Source organism: Octopus sinensis, linkage group LG3, assembly GCF_006345805.1.
Source record: "Octopus sinensis linkage group LG3, ASM634580v1, whole genome shotgun sequence".
In the NCBI taxonomy this organism is placed as follows: Eukaryota; Metazoa; Mollusca; class Cephalopoda; order Octopoda; family Octopodidae; genus Octopus; species Octopus sinensis.
The window spans coordinates 140,664,491-140,686,176 of NC_042999.1; the positions used below are offsets into that span (position 1 = coordinate 140,664,491).

The 21,686-nt window shown below is 38.3% G+C and overlaps 1 protein-coding gene across 5 annotated transcripts in view; it reads right to left on the reverse strand.

Moving 5' to 3' along the window:
* Positions 1–21,686, reverse strand: part of LOC115209959 (muscle calcium channel subunit alpha-1-like) — a 460,467-nt gene that overhangs the window by 219,972 nt on the left and 218,809 nt on the right. For all 5 annotated transcript variants that reach the window (XM_029778602.2, XM_036501424.1, XM_036501423.1 and 2 more), the window contains exons 5-7: positions 6,523–6,629; positions 5,284–5,436; positions 911–1,098 (exon numbers count right to left, since the gene is read on the reverse strand). In XM_029778602.2, the coding sequence (XP_029634462.1) occupies positions 911–1,098; positions 5,284–5,436; positions 6,523–6,629 (448 nt within the window). The remainder of the gene's footprint in view (positions 1–910; positions 1,099–5,283; positions 5,437–6,522; positions 6,630–21,686) is intronic.

Sequence of the window (21,686 nt, forward strand, 5' to 3'; positions counted from 1 at the left end):
AGTAATAGGACTGATGTAATTGACTTATTCCCTCCTCTGAAATTCGGGCCTTATGTATTTTCCACTTCATTATAGTTGTTCACTTTTTCTTTGATCCTTTTCTCACCAGGACATGCTATGTCAATTATCAAGCATGTTTTTTTTTTCTGTTCACCACAACAATGTCAGGTTTTTGATGTCTAATCTGATGGCCACAACTGAATCATTGCATCCCATAGGATTTTGCAATACTCATTCTCATTAACAGTTTTTCAGATTTGGTTATACCATGGCTTTGATCTTTCTAGGCCATAATTTCCATAGAACCTCCAATGGATCATTCTTGCCAGATTGTCATGTCACCTTTTGTATTCATATTGAGCCAATATTGGGCATTCACTTACAATGTGCCACACTGTTTCACCCCTCTCACCACATATCCTGCATCTGTTCCTCTCATTTTATCATTTCTGCACTTCACAAAGTTTATGTGAAATGCTTGTTCTTGTACCAAGCTTCCGTTTCAATCTTCAAGACACTCCTCTGCATCCATAACCACTGGTTTTCTGTATCTGTTTTTGCATTCATATCACTTGCAAACTGGCCATACATATTTTCCTTTGCATTGTTATTATTATCAATATTATTGAGCAGGCAGAATCCTTAGCACATCAGGCAAAATGCTAAGTGGCATTTTGTCTGACTTTACCTTCTGAGTTCAAATTTCACTGAGGTTGATTTTGCCTTTCATCCTTCTGGCCGGGGTTGATAAAATAAGTACCTATTGAGACCTGGGGTCGATGTAATTAACTTACCTCCTCCTTCGAAATTGCTAGCCTTGTGCCAAAATTTGAAACTATTATTATTAATATTATCATGTTTTGACATTACCAGATCCATATGAGTGGAATGCAAGAAAAATTATACTTACATTATAGAGGACTCCAGTCCACCCCTCCATTGTTATACATTGGAATACTGTGAGCATGGCTAAGCCAAAGTTGTCAAAATTGGTAATGCCATCACTTGGACCTATCCAATATGTTCTACATTCTTCTGTATCAGCATGACATGAATATCCCTTTCCACATGGATGAGGTTTCTCTAAAGCTAAATGACCTGGAAAGGAGAAAAACAAAATAATTAGAGCACTGTGTGTGGGGGGGGGGAGAGAGAGAGAGAGAGAAGAGAGAGAGAGAGAGAGAGAGAGAGAGAAAGAAAGAGTGTGTATGTATGTGTACACAAAATTTCAAATATATAAATTGAGTGCATTACATAAATTTCAGTGTACATTCTATAACCTATATATATATATATATATATATATATATATATATAATATATATATATATATATATAGTTGATGATCACCCTTGTATGTCTGCTTTCCATCCTGGCATGGACTGGAGAATCATCATGGTCCGTGTCAGTTACTACCTTGCTGGATGGGTTGGAAGAGCATGTCTTACTCTTATGTTCTATTTTTGGTATAGTTTCCACAACTGAGTATCCTTTTTGACACTAATCACAATACAGAGTACTCTGAATGAATTTTACTATGGCACCAGCACTAGTGAGGTTGCTTTGTACACCACATGACAAAAGAGTCTTCACACTCTACCTTGTCTTTGTTTGTTCAGGCCAATGCAATCAATAGAATGAACAGAAGAGAGGGTGATTGCAGAAGAGGGAGAAGTAAGAGATTGTTAGGAGTCATGGAAGAGAGATGCTGGCAGAAAGAGAGAGAGAGCACAAGTGAAGTATGCATGTATGATTATATGTATTGTATGTCTGTATGTATGCTCGCATATATATATATATATAACTGCGCTGATATGGTCATGTGATGCATATGGATGAGGACAGCTGTGTGAAGAAGTGTTGCACTCTAAATGTGGAGGGAACCGTGGAAGATATGGGACGAGGTGGTGAAGCATGATCTTTGAATGTTAGGCCTCACAGAGGCAATGACAAGTAACCAAGACCTTTGGAGATATGTCATGCTTGAGAAAACCTGTCAAGCCAAGTGAGACGGTAGTCGTGGCCGATACCAGTATCAGGTCATTGGCATCTGTGCCAGTGGCATATAAAAAAACACCTACTATACTCTTGGAGTGGTTGGTATTAGGAAAGGTGTCCAGCTGTAGAAACCTTGTCAAATCAGATCAGAACCTGGTTCACCCCCCCCTCCCTAACCAGTTTTCAGTCAAAGCATCCAACCCATACCAGCATGGAAAGTAGACATTAAATGATGATGATATACACACACACACACACACATATATATATATATATACTCCATTTACAGAATAACTACAAAAGCCTACACAGTTAACTATTCAATTGCTCATAATAGGCCCATTTGCATAACACTTAACATCCCCAAGAAAATTTAACTGTAAGAGTAACATCCCTTCACTCATAAACTGTAACAACAATGAACACTACACAAATATACCCCTAGAAAGTTAAGAATTCACCTTACTGCTCCTGACCTCCATAAAAAAAAAACCAACAAAAAAACCTTTCCTTATCTTCCATTCCCACTATTCGTTCACTCAGCATGAAGCACTCAGTATCTCATATCTTTACTATCTTTTCTATATGAGATTAATTACAACCTATGAAATCACTTTACATCTTAATGAAACCTTTCATGATGAATCAAAATATTTAACACTATTTTGTGACTATAAAGCAGTTGAAAGTCTTTTCACTAATGCTGGATGTATTAAAATGCAATACTTTAGACTGTGTAAGTGATTAATTTTATACTATCCTATTTCACTATTCATATCATTATACAACTTGTATTAAGCACATCTTTTTAGTAGTCTATTCACCAATATACACTGAATTCATTAACACACACACACACACTATAATTTCAAACTGTATATTTAAGAGATGAGGAATTATGTACATTATTTACATTGGACAAATATTTGTCATCTTGTTTGTTGTTAACACAACATTTTGGCTCATATGGAAAGGTATTTTTCGATGGTGGTGGTGTTGTTATTTATTATTATTATTATTATTATTCAGGTCACTGTCTGGAATCGAACTCGGAACCTTGGGGTTAGAAGCCTGTGCTCTTAACCACTATGCCATATGCCCATGGGCAATTATGGAGTGAATTTTAGGGCTTATAAATCTTTCTTTTAGTTTCCGTATTTTCCAGTGGTGTTCTCTGTCTATTATTTTAACTTCATCCAACATGGAGAGGTAGTCTCCATTTTCCATACATCATACATGATATATCTGATTTATCAATATCTCCTCGTGTCACAGCTTTGCGATGTTCTTCTACCCTTATTTTGAGGGGGCGGCATGTTTCGCCTTTGTATAACCTACCACAGCTGCATGGGATAGAGTACACGCAGTTTTTGGTCATATTCTCTTCTATTGGAGGTTTTACCCAAAGGAGATATTTGTGAAGTGTTGTATTACTCTTGAATACTGTCCTGATGTCATATGGGCTGCATATCTTTTGTATCTTTTCAGAGAGGCGTTTCACATAGGGTAGACAGACTATAGACAGTTTATTGGTCGCATCCTCTCTTTTCTTCATAATTGGAGTAGATAAGGACAAATATCCGTCAAACGTAAATAATGAATATGAAATATTTAAAAGCAAAGATGGAAATAATGTTTGTAAATTGCCATCATCATTCTTTCATTACCTATTTCTCTACCCTCATATAGAATGGATGATGGATAGGTTGCATTATAGCATAACACCATCTCTATTCATTCTATGTCACATCGTCTGTAAGACTAAACATCCTTAGATCTGAATTCACCACTTCTTGAATCTTTCTTGGTTTGTTTCTACTAAGTACCTCCCACATGACACTTTATCACCCAGCACTCATTGACTATTTGTATAATTTTTCCATACAGTTTAACTATCTCTTGTGCACATAAGTTGCTAACTTTATTGCACAGATACCTTCTCCCATCCAGTCCACATTACTCTATAAGGATCATAGGGCCACTTTCCTAGTTTCTCTGGCATATACATTTCTCCTTGGACGGGATGCTAGCCTGTTACTGGATTACTCATTTTTACCGGCTGAATGGGCTGGAGCAATGTGAAATGAAGTGTTTTGTTCAAGAACACAACACATTACCTGGTACAGGAATTGAAACTACAATCTTACAATCATGAGTCCAAAATCCTAACCACTAAGCTAGGTTCCCCCACCTTCTCTACTTGTAATGCAAGTGAATACTACATGTCCAGTACATCATACCAATTCCAATTTGATCTATCTTTCAAATGTATTTGGTCTTCAATGCATATATTTTAAACAGAGAGAAGAACTTTTGTAACAACAGAGGTAAGAACTCCTAGAACAATTGAAATATTGATCCTAGTTTAGAACCTTTTCTGCAGCACTTTGGCTGACAGATTCTGTATGGAACATACCTGAATATACATGTAAGTAAGTGCATATACACAAATAACCCATAGGTTAGCAACATGCTAAGATACAAATAACAATAGGAACATACACATATAAACTACAAATGTGAATTGTGAGTATTTTGTTCATATTATTCTATTGTTGCATTAAAATTTCAAATGCCTCTAGTTTTTTTCTTTTCCAAAAAGAAGTTAAAAAATTGCTACAAAATAAAAATAATTTATGAAAACAGAATCTTTCAAATGATAAAATTATAATATTGAAATCTAGAGAGAGAATTCTGCTAATTTTTATAATGTGTGAAGATATGAGGAGATAAAAAGCATTTATGACTTAGTGATAATTAAGTTAGGGTGTTTCTTCATTATATGATATATATTAAGACAAATATAGAAAGCATCTTATAACCTTATATTATATTGATACACAAAACTGCAATAACAATAATAATTCCTTATTAAGCAGAAGACCTTGAAATAATAAAAGTTAATAAAGAATCACCACCACCACCATGCCTTCCTTTTCTCCAGGTTCCTTTCACTCTCTTGCACACTACACTTGATTCCTCTTATACTTAGTTTTTCACCCAACTCTTTTCTGTTCTGTTTTTTGTGCACACTAATATTATATATCAAGCAGAGTATGCACACTTCATTTCTTTCCAGCCTGTTCATATCCTCTGCATTTAGTACTCATGTTTTTGCTACCATACAGCATCACATTTCATACACAAAAAATATACAATCTACCGTTCACTCAGAGAAAGAATCTCTGTTGCCAGTTGGTTATCTGGAACCCTCTTGATTCATATATATGTGGATCTTACCTCTACATTCACACATAAAGAAACAAATATATAGGTCTATCTCACCTGTTTGAGTATTAAAACATGTCTTGTGCATTTTCCCTGAGAACAGCTCTAAGCCAACAATAGCATAGATGATAATGACAAATATAACCAGTAATGCAATATGTAACAAAGGCACCATTGCTCGAAGAATGGAGTTCAAAACTACTTGTAAACCTGCAAAACAGAAATGTCATATAGAAATAAACAATATATAATATTTTATTCAATATTGCATAGCAACTAGTATTTCATTCACCATTTTTATACTTATTGATTTCTTTTGGTTAGGTATGTCAACTATTTTCTTTTTAAGGGAAGCTAGATAATTAACAGAATTGATTTCAGTATGTTACTGTTGCTTATTTTATAAATGTGAAAATGAAAAGTAAGTCTGATACTATATACTGAGCCCCAAACCTGCAGCCACAAAAACAAATATTGTAAAGCACATTCAATTCCATATTCTGCACTCTTGTATATCTCCAGTGCCCTATATTCACTTAATATTGAATAGAAAAGAGCTGTAGAAATGACCAAGTCAATAAAACAAGTCTGGATGCCCAATTGCATTCCATTGACATTTCATAGTTTTGAGTTAAAATACTGCCAAGATTAATTCTCATATTTTCAGGATTGATAAAATAAGCACCAATAATATTCTACAACCTATATTCTTTCACCTATAACAAGGATTGTACCCTGTCAAAAGACATCGATATGAGAATTATAGAAACAGTGACAATATTCAATATACAATCTAAGGGCACCAGAGTTAGACCAATTTACCAACCGAATCATTGAAGATCTAGACTTCATGTAATGGCTTAAATGAGGAATACAATGATGTGGCTTACACTTGTTCTCTTGGACTGCAGAAGGAACTGAATCCAGCACAACAACCAATAAAATATCCATCAATTTAACATTAGAGTTGTTGTTTACAACACATTGTTTTCCACTCTATAATACCTGCTTAGCACAAGGTAAACTGGGTCACAGAGTTAAGTGAATTAGGTACAATGCAGTGGCAGGTAGTGACAAGTAACAAATCACCAACCTTTTGACTGGTTATCCTGAAAGTTATAGGTTCAGTCATCCACTGTCTCATATAAAATAACATTTTAAGATTAATTAAATAAGATCTCAAAGTTAATGAACTCATAAAATTTCAAAACAAAGTACATAAAGCATTTTTATGATACTCGTCTTGAAATGGATGAAGTACAAAACACTTGAATGAAGAAGCTGTAAGTTACTTACTTGGTGCACGTGACACCAGTCGTAAAGGCCTCAGCACTCGGAACGCTCGCAAGGCTTTAACGTCAAAGCCATCATTATTCAAAAAAGAAAGTACAGTGCTAATAACACTATAAAGACAAGAAAAAAAACAACAGCAATTTAGTCAGGAAAAACAGACAATATACTTTTAAGAAAAGACAATATTTTAAACACTCACTCACACATGTATGCACACACATGAACCGGATAGGTTTCAAGAATAGAAAAACAACATATTCTATGTTTTAATCTGCACTCTGTTTCAGTTGATCTATTTTCTGACAGTTTTCCAGTTACAAATGTTTAAATGAAAACATGGACCAGACAACCAATGGTCTCTGTTGTGTCATCAGTGCTATTTTGTATCCCTAGCCAAGATATTTAACTGTCAATGTCTAGGTTCACTGAGTGGGTACTGTGAGAATTGTAACTCATTGGTATGAAGTACTGAGTTTAATTTTTTCCATGGGAAGCTACCTATAGTAGGCTAGTATGCTACAGAAAAGAGAATTGTCATCCACAAGTAGAAACTGGAGTTGAGCACCAATCCTATAATTCCTTGTGGTCCTGGAAGTATGTTTCTAAATATGCATACATATTCTGTAGCATAGTTGATTATGCATTAAAATCCTGTGTTATTAATAAAGGTGATGAGGTCAATCTAGGTCCACGGTTATGTAAACAAAAAAGGAAATGTCTACTTAACCTCCAGCAAGTTCTGGTTTCAAAATGTGAAGTCGATGAGAAACAAATTTCTTCATGGGTAGCATGCTGGTATATTGGAAGCAATATTCTAAGATGGTCTAGTATGATATAGCTCTGTGAAACTTAAGCTTAGAAAATTAAGTGTACTGCTTAAATATATAACAAAATAACTGCAGGAGCTAAAGAGAGAACCTTTGCAATGTTATTCAACTTGCTACAACAGTAACCAAGTCTCCTTTAAATTACCTCCTGCCATTTAAGAAATGAAGAAAAGATACATTAGCTAATGTAATCTTACATAACCCTAAAAAAACAGGATGGTCATGGCTGGGATACGTTTGATCATATGTCTGCTTAATCAGAGTTGACTAGGATTTAAACAAAAACTACAATCACAACAACAAAGCACTTGCAGTGGATTTGACCACCAGATCTTTTGACCTTGCAGTCCAATAACATATACACTCCTCAATATATATGGAAATAATATCAGCTTAATATAATTGGATTATGCACAAATTAAAATACTGAATAGATGAAAATATAAGAGATGAAATTAGTAATTTGCAAAACTTATAATACACTGGTAATAACTCATTAAAAAATTTATAGACATACAGATGTGTTCAGCATGCTTCCCTGTTCAATTCTGCTGAACACACACTTCTATATATGTATATATGTGTGAGCAGATAGAGTAGAAAGAAAGTCAAGAGGAAGGAAGTTGGAAGAGAGAGAAATAGAAGTCACATAAGATATACAAGTTTCAAATTAGATATAAAATGTCCACATCATTTATACAAAGCCTTTATTAGATATTGATCTGCATGATGTCATAACTCAATCAACATGTACTAGAGTGCCAGTTCTTTTCTATTTTTTGGAATATTGTTAGATAACAATATTACTGTTGGTTGGTATCTGTCTCTTCTGCATAAAAGAAGATTTTCAATCCACAAATGTATATATGTGCATAAGCCCTGATTGGATTCAGCGAGCAGGTGCTTAGCTCCAGTTTCTTGGAATGAAGTGATAAAGGGTAAAATCTTGCCTCATGGATAAGATGCCAGTCTATTGTAACAATATTCTGAGATGATCAGGTACCTATTCCAAGAAGCTAGCTGAAATGTGGCATTGTTAAATCATGTGTTTTGCCCCAAAATACAACAAAATCTACCCATTCATTTTTTTACCTCTATTTATTGTATGCTAATGAAGTTCTAACAAATCATTAAAGTCTACTTTAACATTGCTTACAATGACTAACCGTAACTGCTTTACAATGATTACTTTTCACAGCAAAGTGGACCTAGTTGGTAAAATTTAAAATTGCTTTTAGAAGGACTTTTTTGTCAAGTAACCGCATGGATAATATGAGTTGAACACAGTTTTTTTAACTAATTGATTACATATGCAAATGTTAAATGTCTTAAAACATGAATTTTTAATACTTCAAGTCAGTAGAATGATATATCCTACTGACTTGGCTAGCTGTAACTTACAGAACAATCCTCTTTTTAGAATATTAAACGAATATATTAATTCTTTAAAAATAAATAAATAAAAATGCAAAATAAAAATAGCCAGGGAAACTAAATGATATGGGAAAACATTTTATTGACTATGATGAAGTATGCAGCAACTATTTCTCCTCTCTCTCTCTCTCTGTATATGTACATGCATTCATTTATTCACACACACTGTGTGTATACACACACACACACACACACAAATATATATGATATTAAAGAGAATAACAAGTTTGCTAGATGTAGAAGGAAGAAAAGCTAATAAGAGCTGAGTAACTTTAGTAGCAAATGAAAATTACTGAAGTGAGAAATTCTACAGGAAAATCTCAACAGGCAGCAGGATTGAAGTAAAAATCCTTTTACTGATGACATTCAACCAATGTTGCAGGGAAGCCATGTGCACTAAACTCCTATCAATACTAAATCTTACAATAGCTTCCACATATTAAATGAACACTTCTGGACAAAATATATTTTGTGTGTGTGTGTGTGTGAATAAATTTACAATTATATATATATATGATTTTATTACATGGATTCAATGGATTCATAAGAATCAAGGTGCATCAACTTGTAGGATGCTAGAAATGGCTAGGTACGATAATATAGAGCTCACACTGAAATAAGCATCGAATACATCTAGTGTATGTAGGTATGTATGTACACACACACACAAACACACATGTATATGTATTGTACAATTAGCTATTGGTGTTATTTCTCCCCTGTGTTTTGAAATTTCCTACAGATCAATGCTGAAGATAAGCAGCATAATTGAACAATTTCATCCAACATGTCAATCATCAATCATAATCTTCCTCAAATTGACAATAAGAAATAACAATGGAAGCAGCCTCTTCCCTGAGATACAATACTGATATTCTGTAGTATCAATACAGAGTTTCGGTTCTACTCCCGTTAAAGTACAATGTGGAGGCATGATTTAATATTTGTAACAAGATGTACATTGTTTCAGTTATGAAATGTTGGCATGGTAACCAAATAATGGTTAGCTTCTATTTTGCCATTGTATCATTTTCTGTACTAAATAGATAAAGTAAGCATACATATATATTATACTAGTTAGTGACTTTAGGATCAGGACTAAGAGGGCGACTAGAAGACGACCAACATGGAGAAGAAGGGTCTGGAAGTTTAAAGACCCTGCGAATGGACAGAGATTTAGAGATATGTTATTTGAAGCCTTAGACGAAATGGAAGGGAGTATAGCTACGCATGGGGTAGAAGACAACTGGACGCTTCTGAGGGACAACCTGCTGAAAGCCGCTGACCAGATCTGTGGCTGGTGCAAAGTCCCCTTAAGACCCAAATAACGTGGTGGTGGAACAATATTGTTGACAGGGCTATTAGACAAAAGAAACAGGCTTGGAAGGCCTGGAAGAACGGTGGTAGCAGGGAAGTGTATCAGTCTGCCAGAAGGAAGCCAGGAGACAGGTCTATCTAGCCAGAGGGGAGGCAGATAAGGAAAAATTTGCCAATGTCCTGCGTCGTGAGGATGAAAGACTTGAGGTATTTCGTGTTGCAAGACAGTGTGTGAGAGAGAATTGTGACGTGGTAGGAGAGAAATGTGTTCGCAAGGATGACGGTTCACTTGCGCTTAATGAGGATGCAAAGAAAGAGGCTTGGAGACGCCACTATGATAGGTTGCTGAATGAAGAAAATGAATGGGATAAAGAGAGTCTGCCGAATGTCGACCCAACAGAGGGACCAGCAATCCGAGTTAACAGTTCCTTAGTAGATAAGGCAATTAGAAGCATGAAAACAGGGAAAGCCCCAGGCCCATCAGGAATTACTGCAGAGATGCTCAAAATATCTGGTGGTGTCGGCTATAGCTTAGTCACCCGTATAGTTAACCAGGTGATACACGAGGGGGTCATACCCAATGACTGGTGTAGCAGCGTAATAGTCAACTGCTACAAAGGTAAAGGCAACGCCCTAGAGACAAATAACTACAGGGGCATCAAGCTGCTGGATCAGGTAATGAAGGTTACGGAGAGGGTTATAGCCCAACTAATTAGAGAGAGAGTTAGCTTAGATGATATGCAGTTTGGGTTCGTGCCAGGTAAAAGTACTACTGATGCTATATTCCTGGTAAGACAGCTGCAGGAGAAATACCTAGCCAAAGATAAGCCCTTGTACCTGGCTTTTGTTGACTTGGAGAAAGCCTTTGACAGGGTCCCCCGATCCCTTATCTGGTGGTCAATGAGGAAACTAGGGATAGAAGAATGGTTGGTGAGAGCTGTGCAAGCCATGTACAGAGACGCTGCTAGTAAGGTGAGGGTTGGCAACGAGTACAGTGAAGAATTCCGGGTAGAGGTTGGGGTCCACCAAGGTTCAGTCCTCAGTCCCCTCCTATTTATCATAGTCCTCCAGGCAATAACGGAGGAATTCAAGACAGGTTGCCCCTGGGAGCTCCTCTATGCTGATGACCTTGCTCTAATTGCTGAGTCACTATCAGAACTGGAGGAGAAGTTTCAGGTGTGGAAACAAGGATTAGAATCGAAGGGCCTTAGAATCAACCTAGCCAAAACCAAAGTCCTAATAAGTAGGAAGGTAGATCAATCACAAACGCCTTCAGGTAGATGGCCCTGCTCGATCTGTAAAAAAGGTGTAGGTAGAAACTCTATAAGATGCACCAAGTGTAAGCTATGGACACATAAGAGGTGCAGCAATGTCAAAGGAAGGCTAACTAGGAAAATAGTTTTTGTCTGTGGCAAATGCTCAGGAGCAATAAACACTGGAAATGTGCAGAGACCAACTTCTGCCACGTTCCAGGGAGACAAACTAGAAGTAGTTGATAGCTTCCGCTACCTAGGAGACCAAGTCAGTAGCGGGGGTGGGTGTGCTGAAAGTGTAACTGCTAGAGTAAGAATAGCCTGGGCAAAGTTTAGAGAGCTCTTACCCCTGCTGGTGACAAAAGGCCTCTCGCCCAGAGTAAAAGGCAGACTGTATGATGCATGTGTACGTACAGCCATGCTACATGGTAGTGAAACATGGGCCGTGACTGCTGAGGATATGCGTAAGCTCGCAAGAAATGAAGCCAGTATGCTCCGATGGATGTGTAATGTCAGTGTTCATAATCGTCAGAGTGTAAGTTCCTTGAGAGAAAAGTTGAACCTAAGAAGCGTCAGTTGTGGCGTGCAAGAGAGACGGCTGCGCTGGTATGGTCATGTGACGAGAAAGGCTGAAGATAGTTGTGTGCAAAAGTGCTACACCCTAGCAGTTGAGGGAACCTGTGGAAGAGGTAGACCCAGGAAAACCTGGGACGAGGTGGTGAAGCACGACCTTCGAACTTTAGGTCTCACTAAGGAAATGTCTAGAGACCGAGACCTATGGAAGTATGCTGTGCGTGAGAAGACCCGGCAAGACTAGTCAGGCCATAACCCGTGGCCCCTACCTGGGACGTAGTCAGTCCTCCTGTGCATACCTTCCTTCTTGTGACACTTATGAAGACCTGTTGAGGCAAGTGAAAATCAAATCAAAACAAATCAAAATAGATGAACATCAGTGGAATTGTATTCTTTGTGGTACCAGTGCCGGTGGCACACAAGAAAACCACCCAAACGTGGCCGTAGCCAGTACCGCATCGACTGGCCTCCGTGCTGTGGGCACAACAAACACCATCCGATCGTGGCCGTTCGCCAGCCTCATCTGGCACCTGTGTCGGTGGCACATAAAGACACCATCCGAAGACCCGGCGACGTAGTCAGTCCACCTGTGCATACCTTCCCTCTTATGACACTTGTGAAGACCTGTTGAGGCAAGTGTGTGACACTTGTGAAGACCTGTTGAGGCAGAGGCAAGTGTGTGACACTTGTGGAGACCTGTTGAGGCAAGTGAAAATCAAACCAAATCAAAATAGATGAACATCAATGGAATTTGTATCTTTGTGGTTCCAGTACCGGTGGCACACAAGAAAACCATCCGAACGTGGCCGTAGCCAGTACCGCATCGACTGGCCTCCGTGCTGTGGGCACAACAAACACCATCTGATCGTGGCCGTTCGCCAGCCTCATCTGGCACCTGTGTCGGTGGCACATAAAAACACCATCCGAAGACCCGGCGACGTAGTCAGTCCACCTGTGCATACCTTCCCTCTTATGACACTTGTGAAGACCTGTTGAGGCAAGTGTGTGACACTTGTGAAGACCTGTTGAGGCAGAGGCAAGTGTGTGACACTCTGTGAAGACCTGTTGAGGCAGAGGCAAGTGTGTGACACTTGTGGAGACCTGTTGAGGCAAGTGTGTGACACGTGTGACACTTGTGAAGACCTGTTGAGGCAAGTGAAAATCAAACCAAATCAAAATAGATGAACATCAATGGAATTTGTATCTTTGTGGTTCCAGTACCGGTGGCACACAAGAAAACCATCCGATCGTGGCCGTTCGCCAGTCTCATCTGGCACCTGTGTCGGTGGCACATAAAAACACCATCCGAAGACCCGGCGACGTAGTCAGTCCACCTGTGCATACCTTCCTACTTATGACACTTGTGAAGACCTGTTGAGGCAAGTGTGTGACACTTGTGTAGACCTGTTGAGGCAAGTGAAAATCAAATCAAAATCAAAATCAAATCAAAACAAATCAAAATAGATGAACATCAATGGAATTTGTATCTTTGTGGTACCAGTGCCGGTGGCACACAAGAAAACCATCCGAACGTGGCCGTAGCCAGTACCGCATCGACTGGCCTCTGTGATGTGGGCACATAAAAACACCATCCGATCGTGGCCGTCCGCCAGCCTCATCTGGCACCTGTGTCGGTGGCACATAAAAACACCATCCGAAGACCCGGCAAGACTAGTCAGGCCATAACCCGTGGCCCCTACCTGGGACGTAGTCAGTCCACCTGTGCATACCTTCCTTCTTGTGACACTTGTGAAGACCTGTTGAGGCAAGTGAAAATCAAATCAAATCAAAACAAATCAAAATAGATGAACATCAATGGAATTTGTATCTTTGTGGTACCAGTGCCGGTGGCACACAAGAAAATCATCCGAACGTGGCCGTAGCCAGTACCGCATAGACTGGCCTCCGTGCTTTGGGGACGTAACAAACACCATCCGATCGTGGCCGTCCGCCAGCCTCATCTGGCACCTGTGTCGGTGGCACATAAAAACACCATCCGAGCGTGGCCGTCTGCCAGCCTCGTCTGGCACCTGTGTCGGTGGCACATAAAAACACATCCGAGCATGGCCGTTCGCCAGCCTCGTCTGGCACCTGTGTCGGTGGCACATAAAATCACCCACTACACTCTCGGAGTGGTTGGCGTTAGGAAGGGCATCCAGCTGTAGAAACACTGCCAGATCTGACTGGCCTGGTGCAGCCTTCGGGCTCCCCAGACCCCAGTTGAACCGTCCAACCCATGCTAGCATGGAAAACGGACGCTAAATGATGATGATGATGATGATGATACAAAAAAGCAAATATATGTAACATACATTTATGAAATAAGCATAAATGAATAATTTTCATATATATAAGTATGGATGATTAATATACATATGTAAGATAAGCATAGAATATCTTTTTCTGTCTCTTATTTAGTAACCTACCTATATACATACATACATACATGGTTGCAGCATGGAAGATTGCTGACTTCATTTAAACATTTATTGTTTGTAATATGGTGTCAAAATTTTCGTTGCTCAAAACTGCAACTCAACCACTGACAAATGTGTGTTAGCAATATATGCTTAAGTGAAGATAATAGTTTTTGTGTTTCTGAATGGCTAACATGTGTCTTCCAAGCTGCAATCACTTTAGTTTCAACAAACAATCTCAGATCAAAACACTTACCATGCAAGTACACCTCCATCATCATCATCATTTAACATTTGTTGTCCAATGATGATGACGATGATGAAGACATATGTTAGCCGTTCAGAAACACACAAAAAATTGATAACTTCACTTAAATACATATATATATATATATATATATATATATATAAGGGATCAGGGGACCCTGTCAAAGGCTTTTTCCAAGTCAACAAAAGCCATGTACAGAGGTTTATCTTTGACTAGGTATTTCTCCTGCAGCTGCCTTACCAGAAATATAGCATCAGTGATGCTTCTCCCTGGCACAAAACCAAACTGCATCTCATCTACACTAACTCTCTCCCTAATTAGTTGGGCTATGACTCTCTCCGTAACTTTCATCACCTGATCCAACAATTTAACACCTCTGTAATTATTTCTATCTAAGGCATCACCTTTACCTTTGTAGCAGTTGACTATGATGTTGCTACACCAGTCATTGGGTATGACTCCTTCGTGAACCACCTGACTTATAATACAGGTGACTAGACCATAACCTACACTGCAAGATATTTTTAGTACCTCAGCAGTGATTTGTGATGGGCCAGGTGCTTTCCCTGTCTTCATAACCTTAATTGCTTTATCTACCAAGGTACCATTGATTTGGGTAGCTGGTCCCTCAATTGTGTCAACATTTGGCAGACTCTCCTCCTCCCATTCATTCTCTACATTCAGCAGTCTTTCATAATGGCATTTCCAAGTCTCTTTCTTTGCAGAATCATTAAATACAAGTGCACTGTCATCCATGCAGACACATTTCTCTCCTATGACATCACAATTTTCTCTCACACACTGTCTTGCAATCCAAAACACTTTAGTTCTTTGGTACTCATGTCACCAAACATAGGCAAACTTCTTTTCTGCTTCTCCTTTGGCGAGATATACCTGTCTCCTAGCTTCCCTTCTGACTCTGTTACAGTTCCCTGCTACCCTCATTCTTCCAAGCTTTCTAGGTTTGCTTCTTTAATCTAAAGTATCGTTCCACCACCATGTTACCCTAGGTCTGGATGTGACTTTGCACCAGATGCAGATTTGGTCGGAGGCACTCAGCAAGCTGTCCCACAGGAATTCTCTGTTGCCCTCTATGTCACAATTCTGTAGCTCCTCCTCCCTTTCATCAAATTTCTCAGTTAGGATGTCCTTAAATCTCTGACCATATGAAGGGTCCTTAAGCTTTTATATATAAATCATCATCACCATCATCATTTAACAGCATACTAGCCTCATTCATTTCTAACTTTCACACATTCTCTGCATTCAGGGCCCATATCTCACTATCATGTTGAATTGCTGTCTGTAGACTTGCATAATTCAGTCTTCCTTTCACTTGGAAAGAGAAACCTTTTATAGCCAACAGAGGTCCTCCATCCTATTCTTATTCTAGCTATCACACTCTCCATGCATCGCTCCCCATTACTAATTTGGTCTCCTTGGTGACAAAAATGATCTACTATCTCTAATGAGCCACCAGGGCATTTGAGAGTATCAATTTCCCAAGTATCTAGAGTTTTCATGGATCCTGTGCATCTTCCACATATGAACACTAGCTTCTCTGATAATCTTCTTATTAACCCACTGCACCTCTCTCTATATATTATGCATATATATAAGTTTTTGTACATTTTATATGTGCAGACACACACATATACACAAATTACATACTCACAATGCAAATTTACACATATATATTATGAGTATTTATGCAATTTGATGCATGTGATTAAATCTATATATACAAATGTTTATATGTATGTGCATGTATATGAATATCTATGCATAAGTTCAGTAATGCAGTGTATTTAAAAGATGTATACACACACACACTTGTATAAATGTATCCATTTATTTTGTATATGTTTGATTAAAACAGCATCTGATTCATCATGCTTCTATATTTTTTGTATTTACTTATTAATTTTCAAGTTGTTATTGAAAGCTTTTCTATAAGTTTTTACTGATACATTATATCAATGTTTGAAGTCCACATAACTCGATCATCTGAATATTCAGCCTTATCCTGTTTATCTGCACTTTTTGTATCCAGATTTGTATTAGAGGGTAGTGATTGCTGAAATGGAATTAATGGAAATGTTTTAATCTATCCTTGATGTATCTTTTTTGCCTTCTTCAAAATTTATAGCGCATTTGAGAAATTATCATTTATTATAAGACATAACATTGTGTTGATAGTATTACATATTCTCACATTTATGTATTAATAGTTGCAATATCATTGGCATTGTAGTACAGAGCACAGTTATGCTATGACTGTTTCTGTTGCAACACATATCATCTATGTTTCAACATATAACCAAGTCCCTGCCTAAACAAATATAACACCTAAACATCTAAAATATTTTCTGTTATTCTCAGTACTGCAATGATCCTTTGCTGGTGAAGCATAGTTATCTCACTGGAAATGTGGTATAAGTTTCTCCACACATTTCATGTACACTGAAAGCTATATTTCATGTCAGTTTTAAATGTTATTTCTGTGTTATACTAATTGTAATTATGATGTCTATGTCTTCATTGGGGAATGATTTATACGATATATTGGTACATGAATTTTGCAGTTCTGTCACATAATTTTTTCTTAATGAAAACTTGTACATTTTAAATTTAGTATCTGGTTCAGATAAATGAAAAAGTAAAGTCACGGAGAGGGTCATAGCCCAACTAATTAGGGAGAGAGTCAGTTTAGACAAGATGCAGTTTGGGTTTGTGCCAGGGAAAAGCACCACTGATGCTATATTTCTGGCAAGACAGCTGCAGGAGAAATACCTAGCCAAATATAAACCTCTGTACCTGGCTTTCACTGACATGGAGAAGGCCTTTGGCAGGGTCTCCTGATTCCTTATCTAGTGGTCAATGCAGAAACTAGGGATAGATGAGTGGTTAGTGAGAGCTGTACAAGCCATGTACAGGGATGCTGTCAGTAAGCCGAGGGTTAGCAAGGAGTACAGTGAAGAATTACGGGTAGGGGAGGGCCCACCAAGAATCAGTCCTCATTCCCCTCTTATTCATCATAGTCCTCCAGGCAATAACAGAGGAATTCAAAACAGGATGCCCCTGGGAGCTCCTCTAAGCTGATGACCTTGCTCTAATTGCTGAGACACTATCAGAACTAGAGTAGAAGTTTCAGGTGTGGAGGCAAGGTCTAGAATTGAAGGGCCTTAGAGTCAATTTAGCAAAAACCAAAGGCTTAATAAGTAGGAAGGCAGACAAACCACAAATCCCTTCAGGTAGATGGCCCTGCTCAATCTGTAGAAAAGGCATAGGTAGAAACTCCATAAGATGTACAGGGTGTAAGCTATGGACATAAGAGGTGCAGCAATATCAAAGGAAGGCTAACTGGGAAGGTAGTTTTTGTGTGTGGCAAATGCAAAGGAGCAATAAACACTGAAAATGTGCAGAAAACAGCTTCCGTCACATTCCAGGGACAAAAACTACAAGTAGTTGATAACTTCCATTACCTAGGTGACCAAGTCAGTAGCAGGGGTGGATGCTTTAAAAGTGTAGCTGCTAGAAAAAGAATAGCCTGGGCAAAGTTAACAGAGCTCCTACCTCTGCTGGTGATAAAGGGCCTCTCGCTCAGAGTAAAAGGTAGACTGTATGATGCATGTGTGTGAACTGCCATGCTACATGGCAGTGAAACATGGGCCATGACTGCTGAGGAGATGCGTAAGTTTTCAAGGAATGAAGCTAGTATGCTCCGCTGGATGTGTAATGTCAGTGTGCATGCATGACAGAGTGTAAGCACCCTGAGAGAAAAGTTGGACATAAGAAGCATCAGATGTGGTGTGCAAGAAAGACAACTGCACTGGTATGGTCATGTGCTGCGTATGTATGAGGACTGCTGTGTGAAAAAGTGTCACACCCTAGCAGTAGAGGAAATCTATGAAAGAGGTAGACCCAGGAAGACCTGGAATGAGGTGGTGAAGCACGACATTTGAATGCTGGGCCTCACCAAAGCGATGACAAGTGACCGAGACCTTTGGAGATATGCTGTGGTTGAGAAGACTTGGTAAACCAAGTGAGACCGTAACCGTGACCTATGTCAGTGCAGCATAACCAGCCCATTTAAGAGCACCCTTTAATCATTGGGCAATAAACTGCGCTTGTGAAGACCTGTTGAGGCAAGTTGTTGTTGTGGCCAATGACAATACTGCCTAATTGGTCCCGTGCTGGTGGCATGTGAAAAGCACCATTCGAGTGTGGTTGATGCCAGTACTGCCTGATTGGTCTCGTGCTGGTGGCACGTAAAAAGCACCATTCAAGCGTGGTTGATGCCAGTGCCGGCTGACTGGTCTCGTGCAGGTGGCATATAAAAAACACCCACTACACTCTCAGAGTGGCCAGCATTAGGAAGGGCATCCAGTTGTAGAAACTTTGCCGGATCAGAATGGAGCCAGATGGATAACTGATCAGCCAACCACTCTTAGAAGAAAAAAAAAAAAAATAAATAAATAAATAAAAGCAATAACAGGCCCCAAAACAAAGAGATATTCAAAATGTACAATGTTGGTCATGGCATGTGGATCATAGGAAAAAGTTGTCATAAATCTAGATAAGAATACCATGTGTGTATCCATACACATACATATATATAGTTGATAAAAGAAACGGTGAATGGATTTAGTATGAATCGTTATTCATACTAAAGATTCATACTAAATCCACCTTCTGTTTCCTTTATCAATTATAAACTCAACAAACACTGCGGATTTCCTGACATAGATCCAGTGAAAATTATATCATAATTGTGGATGACATCAGGTAGCCCAAACTGTGAATGTATTTTAATTGACATATACCCAAAGTCCAAGCAGCAATGTGTGTGTGTGTGTGTGTGTGTGTGTGTGTGTGTGTGTGTATGTATATATATATATATATATATATATATATATATAATATATATATATATGTGTGAAGGCACATGGCTCAGTAGTTAGAGCATCGGCCTTATGACCGTGAGGTTGTGAGTTTGAATCCCGGACTGGGCTGCATGTTGTATTCTTGAGCAAGACACTTTATTTCAAGTTGCTCCAGTTCACTCAGCTGTAGAAATGAGTTGTAACATAACTGATGCCAAGCTGTATCACCCTTTGCCTTTCTCTTGGATAACATCGGTGGCATGAGGAGGGGAGGCTGGTATGCATGGATGACTACTGGTCTTCCATAAACAACCTTGTTCGGACTTGTCCCTAGGAGGGTAACTTTCTAGGTGCAATCCCATGGTCATTCGTGACTGAAGGGGGGGGGTCCTAATAAATATATATATATATATATATATACACAGAATACACAAGCACTCACATATAGCTGACACTAAAAGAAAATGCTAAAATAGCTGTATTTAAACTTGAATGTATTACTTTGACCATAGCTGGTAAAGATGTATGAATTGAATACACCAAACATTATTTCTTCCATCCTCCAAAAATATATATATGACTCTCCCTTTCTATTGTATTTCCTAACAACTAACAATGATGAAAAGTACACTGGCTAGTGTAATACTTGTGACCATGGTGGCATGATTTTGATTAAAGATCTGCCCAATAAGAACTAACTTGGGGTTAAAAGCTACTGTTCAAACTTAGCAAATCATTTGTGTGACCTCATTCTTTAGCAACAGTGCATTTAGTCTGAAAGTACAAAATTAACTACATATCAGTCTCACCTACATACTTGCTAGAAACAGCAGCCAAATCTTCACATCATACCCTACCATTTAAATCAGTGATTCCCAAATTTTTTTGGGCTGCCACCCCCTTAACATCCAGGCCACATTCCTACTGCCCCCACCCCAACTAACCATCACAAATATAAACTTCTTTCTAAATTCAAAGCGACTGTATTTCACAAATAAAACCTAATGGACCCATTATTTTGTTGTTTTTACATGAACTGCCATCCCATTATTGCCCCAACTTTTACATGAATCGCTACCCCATCATCGCCCCACTTTTCTGCAATACTCCCTTGGAACTTTCCACTGCCTCCAGCGGGGTAATACTGCCCACTTTGAGAACCACTGATTTAAATGATAGCACGATACACTGGATAATATTACCTTAAGCAAACTGTGTCTGAATAATAAGATGGGATGGTCACAGCTTGAATGGCTTTGATCATAAACCTGCTTGATCAAGGTTGACTTGGAGCTAAACAATAACAGTAAATTTAGGCTGCTAATTTCCGTATAAGTATTCCTCTTGTCATACAATCTACCTTTTGTTGGTAATAGTCTCAGTCAGCTCTTCATTTGAGTCCATCATCTGCTCCTGTAGTATTGTCAAGATACAAATGCATTCTACTTCCCAAAATATAATACCTACATAAAACCCCTATACCAATTTAGATCACAAGCTTGTTAAGAGGCAAAAACTTTGCCCTTTGTTAACATCAAACTTAGATCTGTTTCAGTTTACTGATCACTAACTGAGAAAATTAGTTTCAGATGCTAATCTTGTTAGTTTTAGTTTTATTGTGGTTGCTGTTACATTCATTCATTATTTTTTTTCCACTATTGTTATAATTTATGCTGTTCTTCGCATAGTTGATACTGCTATTAACGCAAACATTGCTACTGCCACAGCTTTTGACAATGGTGCTAGTAGTGCCAGTCTTGGTGCTGTTGCTAACATTGTTGCTACTAAAACTTAACATTTTCACTGTTGGCATCTATAACCAGACATTCCTAGGTTTTGTCGTCTTTATCTCATAATTCAACTTTCATATCTTATTAGTACTCCTAGAAATATGCCTGACAGGAAAATCACACAAAAATTTTGAAAATATTTTACACAAACTGCAACACACTAAATTATTTAGAATATTATGTTTTAAAACCGATAAAAATTTATACTATTTTTTTCCATCACCAAAAGTTGCACTTGATGTAACTCACTGAAACCTGTATAATCAATCTGGAAATCAATAAAATATTTCTTTTGATCAGGCAAAATTTGAGTTTCAAAATATTGCCATAAAACAACTGTCAAGTACCAATATGTACCAAACTGAATATTATATACATTTAATCTAACTTGCTATCACTTTT